This window comes from Ornithodoros turicata, chromosome 2 (assembly GCF_037126465.1).
Source record: "Ornithodoros turicata isolate Travis chromosome 2, ASM3712646v1, whole genome shotgun sequence".
NCBI classification, from domain to species: Eukaryota; Metazoa; Arthropoda; class Arachnida; order Ixodida; family Argasidae; genus Ornithodoros; species Ornithodoros turicata.
The window spans coordinates 30,845,386-30,873,359 of NC_088202.1; the positions used below are offsets into that span (position 1 = coordinate 30,845,386).

Here is a 27,974-nt window from a genome sequence, read left to right on the forward strand (position 1 = left end):
GAAATTTTTCGGAAAAAGGAGCGAGGTGAGATGAGTAATAACCTTTTTGGCGAAAAACGAGGCGAAGGCAAATATCGTAAGAAATATCGTAAGTGCATTTGTGCCCTCTGAGTGTTTCGTTGCATTTCGGATTTATATCTGCACCTCCTGTTAAAAGCGACACTGCGCCCTAAACTAAAGATTTTGTGTCATGCAAGATTACTTATGCTGCTGAAAATCCACACAAAATAATTTCGTTGAATGCGATTCTAGTGACGTTATACATCGCCCTCGGTACATCTGTAACATGCATACAAATACGACAACAACATATCACTGTCAACGTAAAAAAAAAATCATATGTCGACCAAATTGATTGGCTCGATGTTAATAGGACGTTTCTTCTAGAAACGAAGCATCCCATCAGAAATACTGATCTCTCCAGTTATCGACAGGTTTCCTGTTGCTGCGTTTTCGTATCCCACCCGTGATAGAAAATTGCGCGTGGAGAACCCTATCCCTTCACGCGAAACGAAAACCCATCTCCACGCCAAGCTTGTCTGTGATTTCACACACGTCATCATCATCATCAACGCACATCGGCTTTCTATTGAAAACCACTCAAAGCGAGATCGTTTTTCAATTTGCTGTAGCTGGCCTGTGTAGTATTACACTCGTGCCCATACTACAGTATCTTGATGTTTATTATATCGCCATGCAACCTGCACATCTTCTCGATACACAATTTGCAGTAGGACTACCGAAATATGACTATGGTATATCAACATCTGGCTTATACGCGTTAACTTCGGCGACGGGGACTGTAGAAAGTTCGTAGAGAAGGTGTCCCTCCAGCTCTCCGCAGTCGGGGACATCTCCAAGCGGAGTCTGGGATAGTAGCTTCTCAAGGTGTCTTTTATGCCTGCTCAGGAAGCGATCTTCGCCCTGGCTCATGATATCACCCACGGAAGGCGCTTCACATTTTTCGGGCGCTATCTTCAACGTCCTATGCGACCCCACGCTGTACTCTGGTAGGCAGGTATGCGTGGGCACATACTGATAAGGAACGCGGGACATGTCCACAATGGAATAAGGTGAGAACTCTGGTCTTCTCCCGGCACGAGCTGTCCGCGGTGCGGGAGGAGTTGCCGAATGCACATTATGTCTGGATGAGAAAGCCGGAGTATCGGTATTCTCTCCGGGAGGCGGGGCCTGCGAAGATGGTTGAGTTTTAGCCAGGAGGTTGTTGGTGAGCATATGATATCCGTCATACGAGCCATAAGAATGTGTTTCAATGAGCGCTATGTAGAAGCAGCGAGAACGATGCGCCGCCGCTGCGAAAAAAAATATGCCGGGCTTGTAGCCCTAGTATGGTGAGGGCAGCGCGCAAGCGAGACTGAGTCACTGAATCATATGAATCGGTCTGAAACTTTTGACTCAGTTTGAGTCGTATGAATCACTTGGCCGCAAGCCAAACTCACGAACGCTTGACTGCTGGACCATTCCAGCCGAAACAAGTCAAGCCGAAACAGTGTTAAACGGGAAGGGTCCATCTAGCTTCCCAAAGAGCATATGGAAGGAGAGTAAATCCGGTGACGTCGTAAGAGCTCAAGAACGAAGCGCGTTTTGGGCCAAGTTTACGATAGATTCTTGGCAAGTTACCATTTTCTCAGGAGCCCGAGGTTATTTATGCTCATGAACTACTGTATGGACATTCGCTTCACATAAAAATTTGCAGATGACCTGTGTTCATTGCTTAACTAAGCAATCGAGAATATCGAGCATTCATAAAAAATTACACTTTTCAGATATTTTCACATACCTGAGGTCATCTAGGAAGTGAAACAAATCGTGTCATTTGTAGAACAAGTAGTCTCCTATAACGTATTGAAAATCTACAGGTGTATTTTTCCTTGAACGAGAAAAAAAAAAAATTTCCACCATACTGCGCTGCAGCTCATTCGTTAGTTACGGTCTTCTAGGAAGTAAAATAAATGTGCCTTTGTGGAAAACACCCTCTCTCATAACATTTTGAAGGTCTACATGTGCATTTTTTCTGAAGCGAGAAAAAAAATCGTCAGCGCATTCATATCCCATCTGTAGGGTACCATTATCACCCTTTGTAGGAAATTCGTCTTCTACGGTTAGTTATACCGCGAGTACTCACATCCGCCTCTTCGCAGCAGCTTCGTCGTCGTTTCTGGTTGTCTGACTCATGATTCATGACAATGCTACGGTACACATCATTCGCCACTTGTTTATTGAACAATGTCCGAGAAACCTACTACTTCCCTGATGGCACGTCGCAATAGAAAAAGAGAAATTACAGTTGCTGCTGTCCCTGCACTCCTGCTCTACTGGGTGAAGAAAAAGCCTAAGGAGGGAGCATGCGTTGTCGCTCACCGCTGAGCGTCGAAATGCGGGGTAGTTGTTAACAGTACATAATGGTAAACGCAAACCAGCCAGGGACAAGGACGAGGAAACGCTTCCTCGTCCTTGTCCCTGACTGCTTTCCCTTTATCATTATCACCGCAGAGGCCGTACGGTTGGATAAGAAATTGCTGAACGTGGAGCACAATTAGACATGCTCCATCCAGGGCACCAGGGGCTACAGTTACTTTGAGCATATATCTCCTGTTCAGGTATATGCAGCAAAAACGTCTACTTCTAGTGCACGTACAGCTAACATTTTTTTCCCCTTGTTTCACTTTCTGTTGTGAGAGAAGTGCGCGCGAGACCATAACAAATGATCTCCAAAGACTGTTACGTCGTGTTCTGATGTGCTGTGAGTCAACAGCTATGGTCAGCTGGTGCAGTAAGATCCACAGCAAACAGTGAAAGAAAAATGATGATAATGGTACCTCACAGAGCGGATGCAAATGCGTTGACGAAGTTTTTTCCCATTTAAGAATAAATACGCCAGCAGATTTTTAATATGTTATTGGAGATGGTCTGTTCTTGAAATGGTGTGATTTTTTTTTTTTTTTCACTTCCCAGACCAGAGGTGGGGAAATTACTTTTATTTTGTAATGCATTACATTACTCATTACTTTTTGGATATTAGTAATGCATTAGTAATGCCATTATTTTGACGAAGTAATGGCATTACCCTGGTATTACATTTACGTTTTAGGGCATAAGTTTTTCCCTTCCTTTTTTTGCTATAGGCAATAGCCACACGAGTATCCCCAAATCGGTGCCAATAAATCCCCACAGAAGCGAGTGTGACATGCAAAAACTATACATAAGGTTTAGTGCAGATGATGCCTTTTCTAGCATTATGAAGCCGGCGGATGAAGCTCAGCCTACACTTCTGTCCTAGCAGAAAAATTACCTCTGACAGCACAAGTGAAACTAACACGGTACCATACCAAAACAGTGAATCCCTACAGCAATTGTTACGTGTTACCCTCACAGAGGCTATGTCTCTATTTCATTGATTTTCCTTTAGTCAAAATGCGCAGAGGAGAAAATCGGTGATATCATCATGTAGACACTTGTGACACGCACCGCCAACTGTTGAACTCTTGCAGAACTCCCCAAGGCTGCGCCTTTCTCTTTCCTTGTTGCCCTGTGCTCATTGTTAAAGGCGGGTTGAAGAAAATTTGGATGTTCCCAATCTTCACGTGGCGCAATGAACATTCAACAAAAGTAATGAGTAATGCCACCCTGCATTACTCAGTCGAAATGTAATGCATTACAATTACTCATTACTTGCTGCCAAAATGTAATTCATTATCATTACTCATTACTCAAAAGTAATGCATTACCGGTAATGCATTACTTTGTAATGTATTGCTCCCCACCTCTGTCCCAGACGACTTCACGCATGTGAAAACAATCATAAATGACGACGAATTTGTTACGAAGCAGCGACTGTGAGTGGTACGTTGGTAGAACTTGGCAGAACAGCAGAAGGTTGGGTATACGAAGGGTGATAATGGTACCTTACAAACGGGATGCAAGTGCGCTGACGAATCTTTTTTTCTCGCGTAAGAACAAATACATGTGTAGGTTTTCAAAATGGTAAGGGAGAGGGTATCTTTTCATAAAAGAGGGTCACAAAGTTATCACTTTTTACTTCCTAGACGACCTCAACTAACGAATGAGCTGCAGCGAAGTATGGGGAGGGAAAAAAATATTTTTTCTCGTTTAATGAAAAATACACCTGTAGATTTTGAATATGTTACAGGAGACGATTTGTTCTACAAATAACACGATTTGTTTCACTTCCTATACGACCTAAGGTGTGTGAAAATACCATCCGAAAAGCGTCCTTTTTTGCGAATTGTGGATATTCACGGTCGCTTAGTTAAACGATGAATATATGAATATAGATCAGCGTCATATTTTTACGTGAAGCTAATCTCCATGCAGTAGTTTATGAGCATAAATAAACTCGGGATTCTGCGAGAATGGTAACTTGCTGAAAATTAATCGTAAACTTGGCCCAAAAAGCGCTCCGTTCTTAAACTCTCACCACGTCACCAGATTCGTTCTCGTTCCATATGGACTTCGGTGAGGTATATCGACCCTTCCCCTTTAACAGCAGGCAAAGAAAGCGCAGAAATGTCGTCTGTATGAGTATCAGAAGGACGCGTGGAACGGACAACACTTTTTCATGTTTGGGCCAAGTTGGAGGAAACAAAATCTTGAGAAGAAAAGTTTAAATCCTACATACACACCCCTAAAGGAACGCATACACTTTTTTTAGCAAAATCTGAGCGGGTCGAGCTACACCACTGATCTCTATGTATAAAGGCTGGAACGCGCATGGGAGATGGGCTCGTGGGGGAGAGGCGTGCCTTCGGGCCGCCATGTTGGTTTTGCCCTAAAGTGCTGTGTGTGCCCATAGAAAACAATGGGAGGCAACAGAGATTGTGAGTATTTATTGCGCTGCTAGCATTGATCGTTGTTTGTCATCACACAATTTTGTAAGGTGCCAGAATACTGATGTATCCTAACAGTGTTTCACAGGTGTCCTGCCGTTCGATTCTTAATTACGTTATGTTTTGCATTCCCAAACTAGACCATCACTGCAGTGCAGCGCTGGGGATTGTACTACAGCACGTTTCTCAGCCAATATTTCAATAAGAAACGACTTGAGGTTAACAACAACCATGTATATAATATCCCGTACTGCGTTCTGAACAAAAATTGTCCATAAAGAACGGTTGCGGAAAAGATATACTCGCATTGCAGAAAGAGATCGTTCTGTAGAATCACAGCCGTTGTTTTAGCCGTGTATGCGTTTAGTATGATTTATATCGAGCATCGCCTTAGAAAGAGTCTTTTAGTAAACGACAGCGGTGCTTTGCCTCGCAAATATGGACACACCGAAGCAGCGCAAATAATTACTTCACGCAATTAGATCACACTCGTTAGGACAGTTAACCAGGTAGTGATGTAAGCTTAATCAATTAAGTTACTTAGAAAGTGGTAACACCTCCTTGAGACACAGGACTTATCTCTTTTTGAAGTACAGCCCTTCTATGTTTGTTTGCTTCTTCATTTATTTGTTCTGATTATTTGCAGGCGCGGTTGTGCCAAACTCAATGTCCTTCTCCAGCACTCACATGCTTTTGTTGAATACAACTGCAGCGTGAGAAAAATTGCTTGGGGACGGGGTCCTGCTATCCAGTGCTGACTTTGTCATGCTTGTTATGTGGAGCATGTTCCAAAAAATGCAGCTCCACGTATGATCTTCAAATTGCAACAGAACTATTTGGAGCTTGAAACAGTTGTGATTTTGTCATTTTGGCCCTGGTGTACCCAGTCTGTGAAACGCAAACAAAAAAGTCTAACACGATATGCTTTTGTAATGAAGATCAGTGATGATGAGTAAAGAGAATATACGAGTTCAAGTTTATTCAATATTTTATATCATTCATTATATTATTCAACATTTTATGTCAAGTTTATACAACATCAAGTTTATTCAAGATTTATTTCTTGCACTTATGCGTTTCAGGGTACAATGAACGTGCAGGGAGGTCGCAAAAGACTACATTTATTGTTTTGTGACCTTGCTACAATGGCAATATATATTTTAGGAATGATAATGATTAGGTACGCTGTCTAAATTTGTAGCACTCAATTTTAGGTTGGAATGAGCAATGAATAGCAACTTCCCTCCTGATATTTTCTCATATATGCTAAGTGCTAAATTTTATGTAATAAATGCTATAAATTTAACATATGCTAAATTTTAAATGTAATGTGATCGAATATGTGATAATATAATAATAATATATAAGAATATAATATGTGATAAATGAATGTGATCAACAGTAAATGTAAACAACATGAGTAGCCAGAGAAGTACATTCTCAATAAATAATTTTCTTCTTATAGCGTATATGTGCATGCCTATTAACTGAAACAATTATCACAGTTCCCTGACAAGTTTTAATTTCTGAGAGTGTACTGTAGAGGCTGCTTAGATCTACAACAGTTCATACAAGGTATTATATGTCGAAAAGGGGAAAAAAAAGAGAAACACTGTCAAGGAGCCCGCGATGAGGGAATCACACACGTAACATGAAAAACGGTTAGGAGCAACTAAGATTTATTTGAACAAGAACTTTCGTGCAAGAGACTGCACTTCTTCAGGTTACACAACAGTGCGACACAAGTATATATACCAGGAGAACAGATACAATAAAACAGGTTTCCAGAACTAAGTAAACAACCAGAGAGTAATACAATGCATCACGTGAGCAACCGTCACATAAGAATCAGGAAAGAGAAAGTGTACGGGTAAATGAGACATTCGGAGAATTGTGGTTCAAAAGATTTGGTGGTGAAAAAACGGGGGCACAGGTGGATGTCTAGCCGCGTACGAGGAGAACACAGCTTTTGTTGAACTGCGTGGGAAGGTCCATGTATGAAATGCAATGTTCAGTACATTGGTGAAACCTCCAACACCATGCGTCAGAGGTTTTACGGTCATAAATCCGACATTGTCAATAATCGCCCCACTCCCGTTGCTATACATTTTAATCTTCCCGGGCACGACATGGACACACACGTGTCTATTGCAATTCTGGAATCTGGCTACACCACCGATTGCAAACGCAAAAATCGCGAGTCCTTCTTCATTTCTAAATTTTCTTCTTTAAAACCACGGGGACTAAACGTTCATGGCGGTCATCTGCAGTTGTTCAACCCATCATCCAGCTAAGCTACTTCATTCACCTTCTGTTCTTAGCATTCTTAGCTCCATTTTCCCTTCAGCTCATAAGGTCACCCGGACCTTCCCACGCAGTTCAACAAAAGCTGTGTTCTCCTCGTACGCGGCTAGACATCCACCTGTGCCCCCGTTTTTTCACCACCGAATCTTTTGAACCACAATTCTTTGAATGTCTCATTTACCCGTACACTTTCTCTTTCCTGATTCTTATGTGACGGTTGCTCACGTGATGCATTGTATTACTCTCTGGTTGTTTATTTAGTTCTGGAAACCTGTTTTATTGTATCTGTTCTCCTGGTATATATACTTGTGTCGCACTTAGTTGTGTAACCTGAAGAAGTGCAGTCTCTTGCACGAAAGTTCTTGTTCAATTAAATCTTAGCTGCTCCTAACCGTTTTTCATGTTAAAGGTATTATATACTGTGAATGCCTTTAAAAATCCCATGTGACACATATGCCTTTACTCTCTGGAGGTGCTGTGGTAGTCAAAGTTTGTGGGCATCACGCAGGTTCTGCACCCATTTCTTGAGTATGTCGAGGCAGCAGTGAAGTAACCTGCATTGATGATGATTATTCCAATTTTTATGGTGCATCGACAACAAGGGAAATAATACATCAGAACATTAGTTTGGGTGCAACCAGTTAAAAATGAATATGTTGTTTAATAAATGCATTGGACAAATGTTAAAACATCAGTTTAAAACATGGTTTACAATCCCTGTATCTTCTAAAGATTAAAAACTATTCTAAAAAGAATATGGGGAACTCTTCTAAAAATAATTATAATCTCTAATTATTATATTGCTGGGTGAAGGAGCCTAAAGTGTAAGGTGTGTTTCTGATGTGAACATGTAAGAAAATATGCAAAACTGAGAGAGGCTAACCACAGTGCGTGCACTGAGGTTGTTCCTTCCTGTAAAGTAGAAACCAGTGGATGAGGAACGTGATACTTACCTGTACACCCAGCCGTATCACACTGCACAGATTATTCACTGGGTAGCCCTCATGACGAAACCTGTATTGAGACACCACTTTTACGTAGGATCCTTTGTCACAAATCAAACCAAGGCACAAAACAAAACCAATACATGAAAAAAGGTGACAATCGTGGTCTCATTATGACGTAATACCGAACTTGTGCGTGAATGTAATTCAAAGAAATGAATGTGGCACTTGCTTCCGCAGAGAACACCCGTGTACCATGCTAGCAATGCATGCAAAAAAGCGCTCGAGTGCTCGCACATACATTGATGACAACACTACCTGTGTAGTGTAACGTGTTCTTTCAAGCATATTATGCACTCAAACTGTATTTGCTGCCGGGTAAAATGCAAGTGTGCTCGATTGAACGTCGGAAGAGCGATCAAGCAACCTGCATCCAGTGCTCGTTTTGGGCAAAAAAACACTTCATAATGGTCAACTAAATATACAGAATGGACGCCTATTTATTCCTCGATAAAGAGTGACTCACCTGTATAAATATAGGCCCTGTAACCTTCCCAGTACGGTTGGTACGACCGTAATTGCACGAAGTTGCCATGATCGCTGCGGCGACTGTTGTGGGTACAGTAAGATGGCGGCCGATTTCTTCACGCTCGCGCTCCCTATCCGCGATCCAGCCTTTTACAATCGAGATCAGTGAGCTACACCAGAGGAGTCACAGTAAGCGAGTTTCGCCGCCGCGATAATAGTGTCGCCGCCGTCGCCGCTGAAATTTCCCGCCAAATTCCGGCTATTTACTTTCCATTGGCTCCGGTCCCCCACGTGACCTTTCTCGATCATGATTGGCTGAGGCTCATTTAACCGGTGGATTCGCCCGCGTTCGTTTCTCCGAGGCGCCGACCCGTCTGACCGTTGTGTAGCTCGCGTCTACGTATGTGAGCAGGCGGTGATTTCGTTTCGTGCATTTCGAAGATCTTCGAGCCATGGACGGACGCCTGAATGAAAGGTAAGCAGACAAACGTATGATGCATGTCAGTGATCAGACGTTTAATACTGTCACCTAACTGTGTGCATGGAGGTACGCCTTGCCCCGTATTACATCACTTTCTGCCGGTTATCAGTCATGATCTGGTTGATGATTCTGCGTGGCGTTACTTGTTGCGTTTTGTTCCGCTATTTGAATGTGTCTGATGTTTAATACACTGGTGTGCATGAAAAGGAAAACAGCGTGCATCGCGTACGCAGGGCTCCTCCAATTTTGGCATTAGGCGCGTAACGCTGGCATGTCTTACAGAGCGTATTCAGCCAATTAACGTTGCCTGTGCTCGAGTTTACCATATTATTAACAGGTTCCCTTGTCTTTTTTTCGTTTTCATTCAGACACCGACAGCTGTTCGTGGCCCTGCGATCCACGAGCATGTGGCCATTGTCACCAGAAATTCGACAGTTGTGCTGGGATGAAGCGGATGGCTTCTGCGACTCATCACGTGCTATATATGTATAATAATATCTACTTTCTCCAAACCGAATAGGTTCCCTTAAGGATTGTATAATATGATAGTCACGCTTTCTGTTGCTCGGCACTATTTATTCTGCAGTATTTTGTAGTAATCGTGTAGATTTACTTGCATTCAAATGTTGCTTCTTGTTTATATGTTTACCGTGTCAATAAATTTGTACATGTGAATTCCTTCGTCTTCTGGATATTCATTTTCTGCTTATCGAGAATATTAGCAGATGGCCTGGCGAAGCGCTCGGAACAGGGGGGAGGGAGAGAGAATTCGAGTGAGAGGCTGTGGAGAGGGCACGCGGCGCACATGCGCAGTTCGATCAGCCAGCGCGCGCTTTTTGGCGCCGTTTTCCGGCTATTTTGTCGTGATTCGTTACGGATGATCACGTGGTCAAGGGGGGCGGTGGTTTTCGTGGCGAAACTGTGGAAGCTACAGCTGCACTCCACTGGCTACACCTCTGGCTGGTTTTGGCGGGAATGGTCCTGCTGAGCCCTTGCTCTCCTCGTTGCAGTTCACTGATTCATGCAGTAGTCCGTTCGCTTCGGACTGTTCGAGGCAGAATGTTTGTGTGGTTGTGCAAGTGAGGCTCACTGAGGCTGAGTGATCCGTTCGCGAGTGAGGTTGGTTGGGTTGTGCGCTGTGTTCCTGTGGCTCACTGCCTCGTTTTCTTATCCGTTCGCTTCACGCCGTTGGCGAGGGAATAATTTTCTGTCTGGCTCGGTGATTAATGGTGTGATTCGTTCTCTTCGGGTTATTCCGAGACCGTTCGTTCGCTCTTCGTGGCGTGATCCACGGAATGGTCTGGCCGCTCCTGATCGTGAGAGTGGGAAAGGGACTTCAATTGGTTTGCTCACGTTTGGTGTTCCTCGGCTGATCCTTCACGGGGGACGGATCAGTTCGGCGGCTAGCGAGTTACCTAGCTCATTGAGCGGTCTTAATTACGCTAGAAACCTTGGCGCGTCTATTCAAAAGTGGGTAAGCAGCAGATTATCATAAGCAGAGAGAACCAGAGCAACGTGCAGCTGGCGGAAGCCCGCCGCTCTTCTCTTGACCTGTCTCTTTATAATTAATGTGAGACATCGGTCACGTGCCCTGATGACGTCGTCGCGTCACGTGGTGTTGTGACGTCAGAGAATCACTGAAGGAATCTTTTGAATGAATCATTAAAACGAACTGGATCAAATGAATCGATTCAGAGTCATTTTGCCGATCACTAGATTGAAGTTCATTAGTTCATCATTTTACATATGGGTTCCGCAATGACAGGTTGCCGTTCTGTCTATGGCCGACTCTCTCCTGTAGCCTCACTCAGGTCCCCAATACTTCCTATTCTTTGGCACTCGCTTCTAACACGCTGCGAGTGGAATGTTACACAGTATGACAACTGTTCTGAAGTGGGGTTGTTGGTACGCATAAACATCGTAACAGTGCACGAAACAAGGACGAAGCAGAATGGAGACACACGACTCGCTGCCGGAAGAGATAGAATATTTGACATCCCGTCCACAGCTTTGTTATCTATATGAACAAGGAGGAATGAATTGTATTACCTTTACAAACACGTGTCATGTGATATTGAAATGTCTCTGGTTGAGAGTGCAGCGAATCGTGTGTCTCCGTACTGCTTCGGCCTTGTCTCGTGCACTGCTACGATGTTTAATCTTTCGACACATTATGCATGCTTCCTTTAAGTGTACTACTACGAAAATATAAAAAAAATTGCAGCCTATGCTACTTGTAGCTCCTCCCTCACTGCTGCCACCGTGACCCCTGTCTGCTACTGTGTTTGTGGCTACTAATACTGCGTCGCCTGCAGAGTCTGCAGTGGACACAATTTTAAACGAGCTACACTGCTCACGAAAGTGCTACACATCTCCTTTGCCTACGTATCACCGAGCAGAATGTTACACACGGGTATTCCATTCCAGATTTCTCGCAGGTGACCCCTATACCAAGCCAGGCATATGACAGGAATCAGGGTGGCGGGCACCAAGTAGATAAGTGCTGGCTGGGCTCCGTCCATGAAGTACAGGCCCACATATGTCGCTCCGAGTCCGATACCGTAAACTGTAACAATAAAATTTACAAACAATATTAGGTCGTACGGAACCTTTTACCAATCGGTAACACAAATCAAACGCGATAGCCTTCAGATTAGGGCTTGAAACACACACGTTCATATGTTCTATGCCTTGCAGTAGGTCAAATCGAGCAAAATCGAGCGAACCGGTAAATGTAGATTGAAGTAGAAGCCTCAGGTCGGCAGTTGCCGGTACCTGAAAAAAAGAAAAGGTGCCTGCCGACCCGGGACTTCTGCTTCGATATTGCTTGGCATACACGCGTTGTAACAACATATGGTCCTGTATTCCCCAATACGTTGTGCAGTTTAGGAAAACTGCTCTCTAATGCGTTTATCAACGGCGCAAGTACAAATCAGTAAACAAAAATACATTATTTTGACGGCTCCATACGCAAGGTGGTCAGTCACTGACCACGGGTTTGAACAGCAAGCAGAAATAATCAACATGTTTTGCTCACAGGTTAAGGCAGTTAAGTAGTAAAGATATCCGCCAGCAAAGATGAGGTCGAAGCCAAGACAATATGAAACGAGGATGCCTATCAAGGAAATTGTAAATGGTGAAGTCAACAACGCTTCCCTAAAAGGGTTTTTTGCCATAACCTCACCTGGAGCAAGAATATCACCGTAGCCCATGAAGGAGTACCCTTGTAAGCAAACGGACAGAGCCCTTGTGCTGAGGTAAGGAACTCGTATGGAAACTGGAGGCGTCTCTGCTGAACCGCCTCCTGTAGCTACATGGACCATGACGCTTTCCCCGCCCTGTGTCAAACATGTAATGTTAAATGTTGGGTAAGGTAACAAAGTGCAAGTGCAACATGACATGATTCTGAGTTGCTAACATGATTGAGTAGCTTAATATAAGAGCTGTCGTGTACGGCATAAGGTGAACGTGTCTCTCTGTTTGAAACCTACTGCATACTCTAAAGTAATTGTTCGGAGGCTGGAGCATACAAAGGGATAAACACAACACAAGCCTCAAGTGCCTGGGGACAGGACAGCTACATCAAGATGACATCGGCGACGCCAACTGGGAGAACTTCCTGACCCGCAGATAAGACTTTCGTTCAAGACTTGCGTTAGCACTAGAGTCCTCGTGAGGCAAGGATCGCGGCGTGGTCTGTCTGAAGCCACAGCGCGGCGCGCATGCGCGGTGTGTGGAGAGTGAAGGAGAGTTCGCGACGTGGCACGTGGCGCCGGCCGGTATTGCCGAATTTGGGGAAAGTGGTTAAATTCAGCGGATTTCGGTGTCTGTCTAACGCAAAAATTGTGTATTTAGGATTAGCGAATTTTTTGGTGACACGGATATTCCTTCTGAAGTCAGGAAGAATCGTGACTTCCATCCCGATGACTACAAGCTCTCGCGAAGAATAATACCTTTTGCCAGCCAAGCCCCCCCCCCCCCCCAATATCCCTGAGGACCTGTGATACGAAACTGAAACCGAAACAGGATCAACAACAACAGCTAATGCAATCCACCAGCCAGGCTGACCGCAGCCCTGCCCAGCCTACCGGCGACACCACAAGATCAAGTGACCAGTTTCCCTAACCACTTATCATTTTTATATTCCTTCAAACTAGTCTGTGCGTCTAGATTTTCGCCAGTGGTGTCCTTGAAACACCTGCCCTGTTTTGAAAGGGACTTGGCGGGCCTGAACCTGCTCAGAATTTTTTTTTAAATCGATAAAAAACCCAGTGCGAAGGTAAAATAATGGGACGAGACGAATACAGACAAAGCGACGAAACAGCATGACTGCAACCATAAGAGTTTATTTCCTCAGAATGCTGCTCAGAATTATGCTCAGAATGCTGCTCAGGGTCAATCACATGTGTTACGGAGCGTTCAAGCGCTCCATCGTGCTCCGTACACCGTGCAGTTTCTTTTCTGCTCTACACAGCGCTAGTTTCTTTGAGCTGTTTCCAGTTTGCCCCATTTCTGACGCGCCGCGTGGACATGTCTTCGTTTTCTCTTGAACTGAGGATTTTATCGTGTTTAGGATGGACTACAGATGCATGCATTTTCCAAAATGCCTCCTAAGTACGACCAGAAGTAAAGAGCTGGGAGATGCTTCCATCATACAAGGGATGGCTGCGTCTCGTTAAAGACACAAGGTCCCATTGCGTCTATTGCTAGTGTGAGATTTATGCGAGGCTGTCAGACATAAAGAAGCATAGCAAGTCGGAAAAACACGAGAAGGCATAGGAACCTTTTGCAAGCAATAAACAAACCATCATTACGTTCGGTGCCTCCGATGAGAAAACCAGAGAAAGTTCAGGATGGGCTCCGAATTTCATTTACTTTAGCTCATTCTGATATATCCATTCAGACTCGGTTTGTCATGCCGTCCAGCACACTCATTCGCTGAAACATCTATACGTCTATACGCTATCTACGTCTATCACGATTGTTTCATAACGTGCGACGAACAAAAAGGGTACAGTAGCGGCAGCGACTTTTTTAGCGACCTTCAGTTTCAATTTTAGCGACTTTTAGCGACTTTTCGGCACGCCAATAGCGACTTCCTGTGAATGAGACTTGGCAACACTGGCGTCGGCAGTACTAGGCAGTGTAGCTGTAGCGGTCGACTGGTTCGGACGTGTCTGCTAGAGCGCGGCATGCGTTATGAAAGCAGTGCGAAGGAGCACCCTCTACTACGCAAGCAAGCAAGCAAGCGGTGGCGAAAGAAGACTGACCCTACGAGACGCCACCGCCTAGCTGAATCGGAGGAAGCCCGAAAGGCTCGTTTGGCTGCGAATGCTGTCTTGCGTTAGCGTTGTGTAGTGTCCTGTGAAGGGTTGCGTAGCGTTGGCGAACGGTCGTTGAAGGGTTGTGTAACGTTGTGGAGGGAATTCCCAAAGGGTTTTCAAGTTTTAATGCTAACGCATTTCCGTAGCATCCACCAATGGATCGACCATGTTCGTGTGCGTGTGTGTGTGTGTAATAGCCCGTGTGGGATTTGGATTGGAACTTGTTAAGGGCTTTGCGGGAACTTGAACTGTTTCTATTACAGCCCCTGTGGCAACGATATCTTGAGATGGTGTATATGTGAGCATCGTATTAATGTAGTTTTTTTTTTATGACATGGTTTAGTAAATTTAATTTGTTGAGTTTGCGCATGTGTCGAGTCTCGTGTCATTTGCATGTCTAACCGTTCTTCCCCAACGCTCCGACTGTGTCAACAACAACCTAGTCAGGGAGGATCCACTCTACGGACTCCGTGACATAAATAATTATTATGTTATAATTATCTATGTCACGTGTTAGGTGACGTGACATGTCATGTTATTTGTGTAATACTAATTATTTATGTCACGGAGCGGAAGCCTCCCTGACCAGGTTGTTGTTGACAAAGTCGTAGCGTTGAGCAAGAGTGGTCACACATGTAGATGACACGAGACTTGACATAACTAAATTTACTAAAACGTGAAATACAAGCACAACTGCATCCGTACGATGTTCACAGGTATATCATCTCAAGCTACACACAGGCTATGGTACACTTTCTAGAACGAGTTGCCACACAGGCTCTAGTAGAAACGGTTCAATTTGCCGATGAGGTCTTAACAAGAGGCTTTAACCGGCAATCGACAGATGAGTGGTTCAAATCCCACCGCTGTCTAGCTTTTTCAACGACTGCCTTATTTCAACGCATACTAAAGGCGGCTTCACCGGTCGACCTGGAGGAAGAAAATCCTGCACGGGGCTAGCTCAATCCGAATCCGCTAGCGAAAAAACAATTGCCCTCCAGTAAAGGGCGTGGTGGAAGTAACTGCGCACATCCGGCAAACTTGGCCAGCTTGCTTTGAGCCGCAAGGGTGCGTGTATGACGGCAGTTTCGATCGAATCCGAGCGTTTTCTACGTAGGAAGAAAGAAAGCGCCGTCGTAGACATAGCTGATCTGAAACGACCGGTGAAACACGGGAATCTTCTCCGGATCGACCAGTGAAGCAGCCCAGCAAAATGGTCACTTCAGGTCGAGCAGTGGGATTCACCATACAGCTACGTAGAGATGCTGGAGCGATTACATCGAGAGGTCGTGCTGTGTCTATTCCGCCTGCTTCTATGTAGACACATAAGATAACAAGACTCACTTTTGTCAGGTAAGGCGTGATGAAGACGAAGAACACATCGTAGAAGAATACAAGCACAAGGAAGGTAGTGATGACCTGTGAAGACGAGTTCGGACCCTTGTTAAAGTGCCACTACGGACTCAATCTCGTGTCTCCAGAGTCCTACCAAAGTTATGTTACTGAAATCGTCTTGTCTCACTTTACATTCCTGCAAAATATTTTGGCTCTACGTGACGCGAAATCTAGAGAAAATTAATTTTTAGTTTGAGAACTGACGTCATGTTAGGCTCCGATGGAGTGCCCGCCTCTCGTCAAGCAACGTTGTTGCCCTTAGCGTCTTCCGGTGGGCTCACATTTTGCACTCCGTTAGCGGAGCCCCACGTGACATAAAAGATGACTCCGACCTTCGAGAAAATACAAGGAGGGAGAAGACATATCCCCCATTTTCCCCGCTTTCGGTCAGAGTCACGTGACTTCTCCACCACGTGACGCTCCCTGGTCGCCGGCGTCGTTGCTAGGAGACGAGTGCTCTCTCCACAACATGACATCATTGCAATTGATTATGATTGCGTTGAATTGAATTGTGCTTATTCTTACGTCACCCCCTCCTGGTGTCATCGAAGCTTGTGGAGGCTCAGCAGTTCTTCAAATATTGACAGAAATGCACAGCGCTCGTAAACAGGATTGAAATTTCGCCCATAGAATCCTTGAGGCATCTTGTTTTCATGGACTAAATAAAAAAAAAAAACGCTGTTTTCCGAGTCCGGAGTAGTACTTTAACTCCGTGCCAGACTAATTATCTGTACTACCCTTGCACATCGCCACTAACTACATCATGCCCGCGAATAGCAGAGAATACAGCTAGTGCTAGCCCGGTAGGCTACTGAGTCTACCATACCAAATCAAGAGATAAAATTCTGAGTCACACACGCTGTCATTGGTTCCGCTTTGCACAGTAACTTGACGGTTACGTTACTAACGGTATACTAAACCTCGCTAACATTATTAATAATAATTCTTGGCTTTACGTCGCGAGCACACTATCATCCCTATACCGTGCACCCTTTTCTCCCTAGCGTTTTAATTTCGGTACCCGTTAAGGACTCCGACTGCAGCGCATGCATCGACGCTTACAGTTGAGGAGGACTACCACATACAGGGTGTCCACGCTAACTATATATGGAGAAGTCATTTTTTCGCACTTATAAACGATGACAGTATGTTCGACGCCAAAAGCCACACCTCACGAGGGCAGCAGCGACTTCCTAAGTTGGTGTATTAATTAGGTTGCAAAATCCGTTTACATCGGTGGTCTGATGGCGCTGCGGTTTTCAAAAGAACGCCTGAGACCGAGGCCTATAGCGCAAGGAAACTGTCGAGAAATAACGACAATGTGATGGCAATTTTTGTTGCGCGCTTGCAGCGCGGTTTTTGCCCTTTCCTTTAAGCGCGAGGGTTGTAGTTCTGTTTCTCCCTAGCGGTTATGGGAAAGGGAAAAAAGCGCGCTTCAAGACGCGCGACAAGAATTACCAACACACTGCCGTTATTTCGGAGCCATTTCCACACGCTATACTGGTCTCAAGCATTCTTTTGAAAACCGGAGCGGCACCAGCACACCGACGTAAACTGATTTTGCATTTGCGCCCAGCTTCTACCTCCAATAACTAAAAAAATAATTTCTGAAACTTAATTAATACATCGACTTAGGAGGCTGCTGCTGCCCTCGTGAGGTGTGGCTTTTGCGAAGCACATATTGTCATCGCTTATTGCAATAAAAATTGATTTCTCAAATATAAAAAAACAGTTTATAGTTAGCGTGGACACCCTGTATATTCTTTTGATGGGAGAAGGCGCATGAGGGTGACTTGATTCTCCGCAATGTAGTTATAAGCAGCTTAAGTTAGAATGTACAACTCTGTCGTGAAAAATTTGCGCACGATTCGCAGTTCGTCACTATAGTAACTTCTCAGCCTAACTGCACTTTCCTACTACCATGTTTCACTTCTGCCACCATTTCCGAATAGATTGTTGCATTCATGGGCTATCATAACAGACTGTATATGAATGCATTTTGCAGATTTCATCTTCCGATACACCGTCAGGAACACAGACAGAACCTCAATATACGCTGCTGCATGAATGAAAGATATAAGTACTTAACGTCACGTGGAAGTATCAAGGGATACGATGAAGCCACTTCAATACTCACCAGCAAGTACAAAACGAGAATGGCTAAGTAATAACCGTCCCGCTAAAACGACAGTGCTCAACACGGAACACAAATGCAACCGCTTTGTTGACAGTTATTGACTCAGTGTAATGGTATTGTCAGACCTTCATAGACGTTGCTCATTGAATTGTGCAAGTATTGTAGTACACATTTGAGTATTGACGAAAAAATAATTCTCCGCATTGGCGACATCTCGTGATCCCCCAACCCCCTCCCTGTGCCTCAGCGTTGTCAGAACCGTCTATGTTCTCGTGATGTACATGTACATGGTGTACTCGTCTACTGCTCTCTTATGCCGTAAAACTTCTAAGTCCGTATTCACCAACTTACTTAAACTATTGGTTTAGTGACGTCGGGTTTAAATCAATCACGTGAGACTTTCGTTCGCCAATCCTGGATCACCACCCCATGCTCTACCACCTGCTGCTGTGAAGCCTATGGCGGCGCACATAGCGAGCTTCCTGCACAGCGCATGCGCATTTCACCAGAGTCTGCCAGAAGCGATGGTGGCCGGTAGGCCTAATCCCCGGTTCACGAGGAATTTTTCATTAAATCTTGGGTAAGTTTCGATTAATATAGTTACTAGAAGCGCCCAGGAGACAGAATTGATCACAATGGGACGAATATTTGCCTCAAATGTTCCATTTCGATCATCCACCCAAGCTACTTAAACTGGTGGTTTAAGCCCCATGCATTTGAATGGGACGTATTTTAAACTAGGGGAGGGGCTAGTTTAACATCGGTCTAAGTATACGTTGCAACTACTGTGGACGTGTGTGTTGAAAAAACTATCGTAGATTGGTTGCGGTAGGTGATGTTGCACTAATTCGAAGTTAACTGGTAAAAATTAAGCAGAATCGTTTCAAATGCACGGTTCGTAAACAAAAACGGCGTAACGCTTGACCGGGGGTACGAAATGCGGCTGTTGTTTTTAGAAGGCGCTATTGCGAACTTTTGCATGACAAACGTAAAAAGCACCGTCAAAGTGTGGTCAAAGAGAGTGACATCGACATGTGCCACTGGACAAAATCCATATACCAATCCAAGGGACCGAGAGAGCGTGCGGATGGCCGAACGTCAATGTGCATCTTCAAAAACAAAGCATAAGTAGTGCTGGCGCTTATTATGAGCGTCATCTCCTGTGATACACACTGTAAGCGCCCCTGTCATTTTACAGTAAGAGCAATAACGTGCTAGATGTTTGTTGCAAGCCCCGATGGAGAAATTGGGGGCGTTATCCACTGGCATGCTTATCAACCATCCCAGTATCTATCATCTCTTCGCAGCGTGTCTAATCTCCAGAGACATCTAACAGTGCAATAGGACTGATCATAAAGTGCATTAGCGTCTTGCGGCTGTTGTGTGGGTACTATCAAGGCATGGAGATATTGCATGTTGTTGCACTACACTGAACACGAAATTTGAGCAGATCTTGCGTTCCCCGATTATGAAAATACCGGAGCAAAAGCTAAGGATGTCCCCATTTCCCATGGATTCACATGCAAGCATAGATGAAACTGAAATGTGTGTTTTACTTATTTCAGCATGCCACAGCAGAACAGACCAATAAAAATATGTTATTCAGGTATCGTGTTGCCACTGCTACATTAGAAAACATTCAAAGGGACAGCTGCTTACTTCTATATTGATTTATCATTTGGTAACAGTAGATGTGCTTTTGTAGGGCTGCTTCTGCAAAACACACTACACAGCAATGTGCTAAAGGAGGCTGCAAACATTTTGGAATCATCATTACTAATGCAGGTACATAACGATGACCAATCACTGACAGCTTTTCTGCATTGTATAAGCACATATATTCTGGAGATCCTCTCTTGAAAATTTCTGCTATGGACTCATTCATCACAACAACTTTGTATTCGTGAGCTTTTTGTTTATATTCAGACAATAAAGGCTATTACGTAGTTCCACAAGGATGACTTTTTTCATAGAAACGTGCACTCTGGATATCCTGCTCAATTAGTTGTCAAGGTCACATGAGACCATAAGTGAGCAATGGCGCACAAGGAAAGAAAAAGCCTTGCTACATTCCACATGCTGACTCCACCAATATATCTGAGGTGTCGTACTGCAGTACGTTTGAATTGCACAGGAATAAAGGGCAATGTGTACAGAAACTTTGAAACTCTCTTGCTCCCATTGAACTGCACTTAAAGTTGAAAATTAGATCAACTGCAATTACTGCATACAGCACCTTCCAGATGAATATAACAAAACATAGGCTACAGACTCATCAATAGATAGTATTGACAATTATAATAGGAGTCAGCTGGTTCATGCAACATCAAAATGGAAATGTCGTTCCCCCATACTGCAGCATGAGTGCATGGATTAATTGTACATAGCCACATGACAGTTGTCAACTACTCAAAAGAAAGTTAGCTTGCGTTGACATGGGTACAGATTTGTCCAGCCACTGCAGCCGTTTATATCCACACTGACCACACGAGCACATGGAAGAACATGCACCCATGTTAACAGTAGCTATCGTTCTTTTACGTTACTGACAGCTGCCGTATGGCCGCATAGTTTATTTCTGTGCTCATGTGTTCAGTGTGGATATAGACAACAGTAGTAAAGCAGGGTAAACAAGCACCCATGTTACACTAGCTCTCCTCCTTTTACGTTGTTGATAGCTGTCATATGGCCACAGAGTTTATCCATGTGCTCATCTGTTCAGTGTGAATACAGCGCTAAACAAAAAATGGTGTCCCTTTTGTGTCTCCTGAAGCTCAAGGCTTTTCTTTCAAGTAAAAATGTACGCATGCTGTTCTGCATCATTTTGTGAGCAGGACTGTTAAAAATTACTCTACGCACTGCAGCTTTACACTGGTGTGATCTGTGCACTCTTTTTGTGTAGCCTCATATCCTGTACACGTAAATCTTAAACGTGAACATGTTTGGCACAGGTGTGCCTGGTTGGCTAGAAACTGAACAGGATCAACGTTGCTCCAACCAAAGTTAGCCCTATTAGTTCGTCACCCCAGAAGAAGGAGCCGGTTCAGCTCCGAAACGTCGGGATCCCCTCTTTCAAGCTAACTTTGGTTGGAGCCACGTTGATCCTGTTGAGGTAAATCTTAAGAATCGAAAAACACATCCCTATGGAATCATGCCACATGATTTATCATATACACCTGCATCCACATTGCAATCATGCTTCTATTCATCACAAATGCCACAATACCTCTAATTGTAATAGGAAAATTTATTGACGGTAGCAACACACAACATACAACACACCCGAAACACTACCCTCTAATTTGGCTGTGTTGTGCATGTCTTGAACGTCTTCTGAATAGCTGAGTTACAAAATAGTGAACCAAACCAAATCCTGCTAATATGCATATGCGTGGTACATCACTTTACCTTCAATTATGTTACAACTTGTTCTCCTTGCACCAGCTCAGGGCAGCTGCATGCTAAGTGTCCATGGTTTTTGCTGTATGACATGTCCTGTACATCGGTACTCTCATTTCACACCAGCTCTCCTCTTCCTTGACTCGCACTCCACCCATAAATGTACAGCAGTGAGTGGAGAATAAACAGAATATGGGCATACTACGGTCACAAAGTTCTGGTGTAACTAAGAATGTGTTATCAGCATCATGACAAACGATTCTAACATCTATGGATCTCTCATCCGAAACAGTGCCTGAATGCTGTTGCAATACAAGATACCACGTACATACATTTACTGTTGGAAAGCCTTCACATGATCACCAGGAGAATATGTGGCGTCTCGTGCACACTGCTTTCACTGCATGACTGGCACCAACCTGATTATTTATTTTGTTTCAGGTAAGCCGTTCTTCAATGCCATATGTGAAGAAAATAATTGCTATACAAATTTATTGCTATTCAAATATGTGACTGGCATTAGCTTAGGCACACCATGCCATGCCCTACAAAAAACATGTCTGTGTAAGAGCTAGCTTCACCATAGGTTCAGAAATCTTGTGGTTGTGTGTGTGGAATTTTTCATTTCTTTTTAATGGGAAATTGACACTACTACTGCTTCTTTTTAGAACCCCCCCCTCCCCCCACATTTTCTATGGCACTCTTAGGGGTGCTAAAGTTCAGTAAAGTGGACCGAAGTAGTTACATGCTCTTCTTGTGTGCCAACGTAATGCATATGGCCAGAATCTGTGAAACTGTTGCTTTGGGTGCTGGTACCTTGCAAACCATCTCCCATATGACATGTATTAATTACCAGGAGTTGCCTGAAGACTCTGCATGTCCACCACTCATTACTGAAGTTAGGTGGTTAGTCATGCAGAGGCATCTACATTATTTTACCACGAATTCAGCATTGTGTCCCATAAATCTGCTCCCAGGCTTTGACCTTGATGATACAGTACACCATGCTCACTACATTAAACTGTTCAGTTGCATAGATTTGTGCGGACACAACTGGATCAATATGCCGGCTTCTGCAAAGTGACAACTGCCAATGTGGCTAAAAAATAATTGAAATTGCAGAAGAAAGATATACAATCATGTAAATTTTAATAAAAATAATACAGCACATTTTAGCTAAGATGCACATGATTTCAAGTTGCATCCTTTTCATTGTATAAGCTTATTTGTATTGCGTCCAATTTTCCACTGCAGACTTCCCCTTACGGTATGATACAGATCAATATAGAAAGCGAGCAGACAATAATCAGTGCTGCTGTTTGCTGTAGCACTGAGATTTTATGCTAGAATGAGCATCTCTAGGTGTGCCTTGCTGTAGTATTCCACTGTGTTGTTTCTCAAGAAATAGCACAATCTCTCAGTACAAAGGTGCGCAGTCAAACTGCATAACCACACAGTGCAGAAATGCAGCCTGTGCAATAATTTTTCATACCTTTATCATCTGTGTAAACGAAAATTAGTCGAAGCAGGCCACACATACGGATGATACAAACATGTAAGCCTCAAACGCCTAGTTGCTGAGTTGCTTGAATCATCGTCTGTATTTCAGGATGTCTGCAATCCAGTAAAGCATGGAAAACTGGGAATAATCTGAGAACTATTGCATGACTGGAAAACTAGAAAAATTGTCAAGAAAGCGTTGAAGAGCTGCTGAAGTAAAAATTCCCTAAATAAGTTTACACAATTGTACAATGGCGATTATCTTTCTCGTGGCATCACACAGGCCTCTTATGTCATTTCACAGTCAAAGTTGAGTGATCTGTGTAAGAGTGAAGTGATAACTGTAACTGCATTGCTATGCAAATTCTTTTATAAATTAAAAAAAAAGCCTGAATAAGGAGTGATTTCAAAGATCGTAGTGAATGATGCAGTCATCGTCCTTCTGTCCACGTCTCTTTGCTGCGGAATGAATTCGTACCAACCACCCCGCCTTCATACGCTTGTTTAGTGCATGATGTGCTGTTGGCAGCCGTATTATAGCATGGCATGAGCTGTGGGGAGTTCTTAGGCATTGGTGGTGGTGATGTTTTGGCATGTAATGGTGCGATGATAATGCCAGTGAAATTGCTTACAATGCCAGTATGGAGTCGGGAGAGAAGTTTGTAAAGAATGAGCATGGAAAAATAGATAAGTCCCCAACCAGGTGTGTAAAAGTGTTTCCTGAATAATATATGGCTTTGAACAAATAAGCTCAACACAATTATTGAACAAAATGGCAGCACAGGCTTGTTTGTGGCTGATGTTGCAGCTGTTGTTGTGTGTGTTTTCTTTGGTCCTTTCCTGTTTGCTCCATCCTTGAAACACCACTATTGAAACCGGTATAAGATATCCTTCTTTACGAGGTATTTGGTTCATTCTAACATCTGTATTTTGTGTACACAGTCTCAATAAACTACAAATTCTGAATGGCTCGGATGCAGTGTAATGGCATTAAAGTGTGGCCGTTTATTTTTGCAATTATTACATCTGTGATGTCAAGTGCATCATAGCTGATGACAAGTAAGGACAAATATATACATTAGGTATGTTCCCATTGTGTGAAATTTCATCAGAGCAAAGAGACAGTCGCAACGTAATGATGTATCTTTGTTGGCTGAACAGAACAATCAATTTAGTGCTTAGTGATTTGTACAATAATCTTATATGCTGAAATGCAGAAATAAAGGAGATCAGAGGTAAGCACAGCACCGCACTAACAGGGGGTCACGACACTGGCAACTTCCACGCTCACAAGCAGGGACGCCCTGGGTAACTGACGAAAACAGCGCTAAACAAACAAAGAAAAACACACACACACATGACCAGGACGTAAACAAGGCAGCACCATGAGTACGTTTTCCGTAGGAGTCACACTCCAAAGAAACACAGCCAGCAAAGAGATGGTCTAACGCGTTGCAGATTTGTGGCACGTTGAAAGTACCACGTCGAGTTATGCGTATGGGAGTCACCTGCAGGATAAGGTCACCCTTGCATCAGTGTTCTTTCTGTTTACATAGCCTACAGTGATCAAGCACTTGTACACACGTTGCGAACATGATATCAAGCTCGAAAGCGTATAAAAGACTCTGCTGGAATTCCCCATCAATCGAGAGGCTATCTTGATCGTTGCAGTTCACCACACAGACCGCACAACAGACGATAAAAAAGCGATGGTCGATGCGGATGACGTTATTATACGCATTCACAATCGACGACCGAACACCGACGAAAGCACAACGATCACCTGCGCGAGGATACCTGCTGCTGCCTTTCAAATAACATGGCAAACGCTCTCTTTTTAGCGACCATATCAAGAGCTTGTCATTCACAAATACAGCGGTAGGCATAACGCATAACCGACGATTACCGACACCCCGATCCGCAACCACCTGCAGCAGCGCCAGCGCCGCCTGAACTTTTCTTCCGTTAACATCATAATCAAAAAACAAACGGGAGCCTTCCTCTTCACAATCCTGTCGTCTGCTACGTTCTCCCTCCCCTCAACCATCTCGTGCCAATGTCAATAGTGCGCATGCGTTGTGGTCACCCTTTGGTCAACCGCTCTCCATAGCCGGAGGGATCACGTGATCGATTTAAACCCGACGTCACTAAACCAATGGTTCAAGTCGGCTGGTGAATACGGACTCTAATGTATAGGTTCACGTCGATGTACATACCCTCTTTTACATTTATCTCGCATAGCTTGGAGCGAAGTGTCACAACGGCTTTGAGAGCATGTTTTCACTTCATGCGATTCAAACAGGCAGTGCTAGAGTAAGGTGGGGCAAGGTGAGACACGGGGCAGTCACGAAATTTCTTGCTCGACGCCGATTGTCTCAGAGACGCGTTGCTCCATGCGCTTGAAACTTTACTCAAAGGTGGGTCTGCATGTCCGCTTTATTGCACTTGAGAATTGTCGTAAAGAACCGCAAAAAAGGCGCGATTTTCTGTAATCCTTTTTCATGTCATCTGCGCAGCAGCGTTTGGCATTTATTCTGCCACATCCTATTTCTTTACTCGTTCATCTAGATACATGCAAAATATGGGCACTCTTGGTTATCCGGTGTTGAACAGAAAAATTAATGCATCCGATGATATGCACGGGGCAAGACGCGACAATTTAATCCAATTTAAATGTGATGCAATTTAAATTTAATGTAATTGAGAAACTGATGAGTCAACTGTTAGGTGCAGAGAGTCGAACCGAACCGGAACTGAACCGAAACAGTCGACGCCATCTTGGAGCTGAACCGGAACTGAACCGTTAAAAAATACCGGTAACCGGTTCAAATAACGGTTCATACGGAACTAAGGGTGGAACTTTGCATGTTGTGCACGAACAGTTTTTTCTTCTTCTTTGATTAGCTTCGTAGCCTTCGTCTTGCTTGCCGAAATATTTGTGCCCTGAAGGAATGCTCTGGATTTTCTGGAGTCGCAAAATAACAACAAAGATGGTAACTGAAAACTTATCACTACTACTGTCTAAGACATACACATGAATATATGTATTCTTACAATTTGTAATGAATTAAGGATCAACGACTGTTTTGGGTAGCATTCCGGAAGTGACATATGTTATTATGATATACTAACGAGCCTCAGCTATACAGGGTGTCCACCCCAACTGCCGAAATGATTGCTGACACATAGCGCTGTCCAAGAAAAACTCACTGCTCCCTATGACGTTTGTGTTACAAACAGGCGCTGCATTGTAAGATCAGCCCGTTTGTAACACAGACGTCATAGCAGAGCTGTCAGTTTTTCTTCGACATCGCTGTGTGTTAGAGATAATTTCTAGGCTTATCGTGGACATCTTGTACATAAACGAGTGTACGCGGACCAAGCGATGAATGGAGGCGACATCAGACGCGCGATATCGCCTATAATCTTGGCGGTTACCTTGGTGCATGGAGCACCCAGTGAAGACTACTGAGAGGTGCTCGCATGTTTTGTGAGCAAGAGGGTTTACACACTCCCCTCTCTTGTGTCACCGTCATCTCTCCCCTCTTCTCCCTCCCATGGGTGCACAGAGCCGCCACTACTGAGCGGGTTGACCGCACCTTACCCCTACATCCCCCCCCCCCCCCAAGCGATGGATATGTCGACAACTGGGTGACTTTCGGTCTTTCAAGTTTTCTCTTCTTCGTTTGTTTGTTTTTTTCTTCTTCTGTTCTTTTGGTAAACTATCAGAGCTCAACTACAGCATGTGTCCGTGTGTATGACGCTGCAGGATAACCTGCCAACATGCACGTGTGAACTTGCAAAAGAACATACCAACCTATTTTGCTTTGTGCATTTGAAATAAAACATGTAAAAACAACCATACTGACATCGTATTTAAACATCCTGAATGGGTCGAAAACGAGTCACACTCTCTGTTTGCACCCGCTCTTGCCCATGCTCTATCTGTGTTTCACATACACTTCACTCTGACGGCGACAAGGTAGCACGGCGACGGTCACTGATGAACGATAACGCGCCTTTTACATAAAGACCGTGTCTCAGAACCGCACCATTGCAATCCAACTACCACGGAGCGTCGTTTGCTGATTAACGTCTATTCGCGCCTCAATGGCACAGGCCAAGGTAACAGGCTCGGTTCACTGTTATATTCCTACCGAGATTCGGCGAAAAACCCGGTGGGTTAGCTAACCATCGCGACATGAGCTACGAGCTGGGGTACTCAACCCAAACCGGTAATTCATCGTTATGCTGCTGTTGTAACCACTTCTAATCTTGTCTTTCATATCGCGCAAAATCTTTAAAAATCTTGAACGTTGTCTTCCTGTGCACTGTACCAAAGCAATGTACCAGCACTGTACCACACAAACGGAAGTGTTTCTTAAACCTGCCTGTTGTGCTTTATTCCCATCTGTGGCCCCTGAACTGGTTCATGAACCGAACCGTTTGGAACAAAATCGGTTCGAATCATTATACCTTCCGGAACTGAATCGGAACTGAACCCTTATCGTCGAACCTAAACCCGAACCGAACCAATAAACGTTTCGGTTCGACTTTGATTAGGCGGCCTTATGCTTGTTCCTCAGACATTTATTTTTTGCATATTGCGTAGGATTTTCCAGCAAATTTTCCTGTTTCCTAGGATATTTCCAGCAAAGCAGAAGCGCACGCAAAAGCGAGCGACCAGCGGCACATAAGACTGGCGGTGCCTTGTTTGCAAAGAACGGTGGAGCAAAATAATACCGGCTTCTGTGTCGTTTTATTGCACACCATGTCGGCGGTGGGTTCAAGGGGGTTGCGTAGGGGCCTACTTGCTTTACTTTATCTGCTTGGATTGCAAAAACTAATTGGTATATTTCATTACCACTGCGTGTCTCATCTTGCCCACGCGATGTCTCGTCTTGCCCTGAGGGCTGCGGCAAGATGAGACAATCTGCATTTTTAAATTTCTTGCTCTGTGCTTATTTTAGACCGGCTACGTCCGTTCTGCACGTACAGGTCAGAATTTCTAGACCCCTGAATGTGCTTATGGCTAGTTTCTTTGAAAAACACGAAAAATAAAACAAAATCTTATTCAATTGCAAATTTCTGTCC

The 27,974-nt window shown here is 44.0% G+C and overlaps 1 protein-coding gene and 1 long non-coding RNA gene across 2 annotated transcripts in view; one reads left to right on the forward strand and one right to left on the reverse strand.

Annotated features, from left to right (window-relative positions):
* Window positions 1-679: 679 nt before the first annotated feature.
* The window catches only part of LOC135383292 (signal peptide peptidase-like 2A), a 59,809-nt gene continuing 32,514 nt past the window's right edge, over window positions 680-27,974 (reverse strand). Inside the window, exons 9-13 of the mRNA XM_064612812.1 lie at window positions 15,794-15,868; window positions 12,310-12,463; window positions 12,163-12,240; window positions 11,537-11,691; window positions 680-1,191 (exon numbers count right to left, since the gene is read on the reverse strand). Of these exons, the coding sequence (XP_064468882.1) occupies window positions 751-1,191; window positions 11,537-11,691; window positions 12,163-12,240; window positions 12,310-12,463; window positions 15,794-15,868 (903 nt within the window). The 3' untranslated portion in view covers window positions 680-750. The remainder of the gene's footprint in view (window positions 1,192-11,536; window positions 11,692-12,162; window positions 12,241-12,309; window positions 12,464-15,793; window positions 15,869-27,974) is intronic.
* LOC135383291 (uncharacterized) lies at window positions 18,342-20,130 on the forward strand. The gene is made up of 3 exons (XR_010419794.1): window positions 18,342-18,561; window positions 19,547-19,587; window positions 19,687-20,130. It is a non-coding gene; the product is annotated as an uncharacterized LOC135383291 (long non-coding RNA).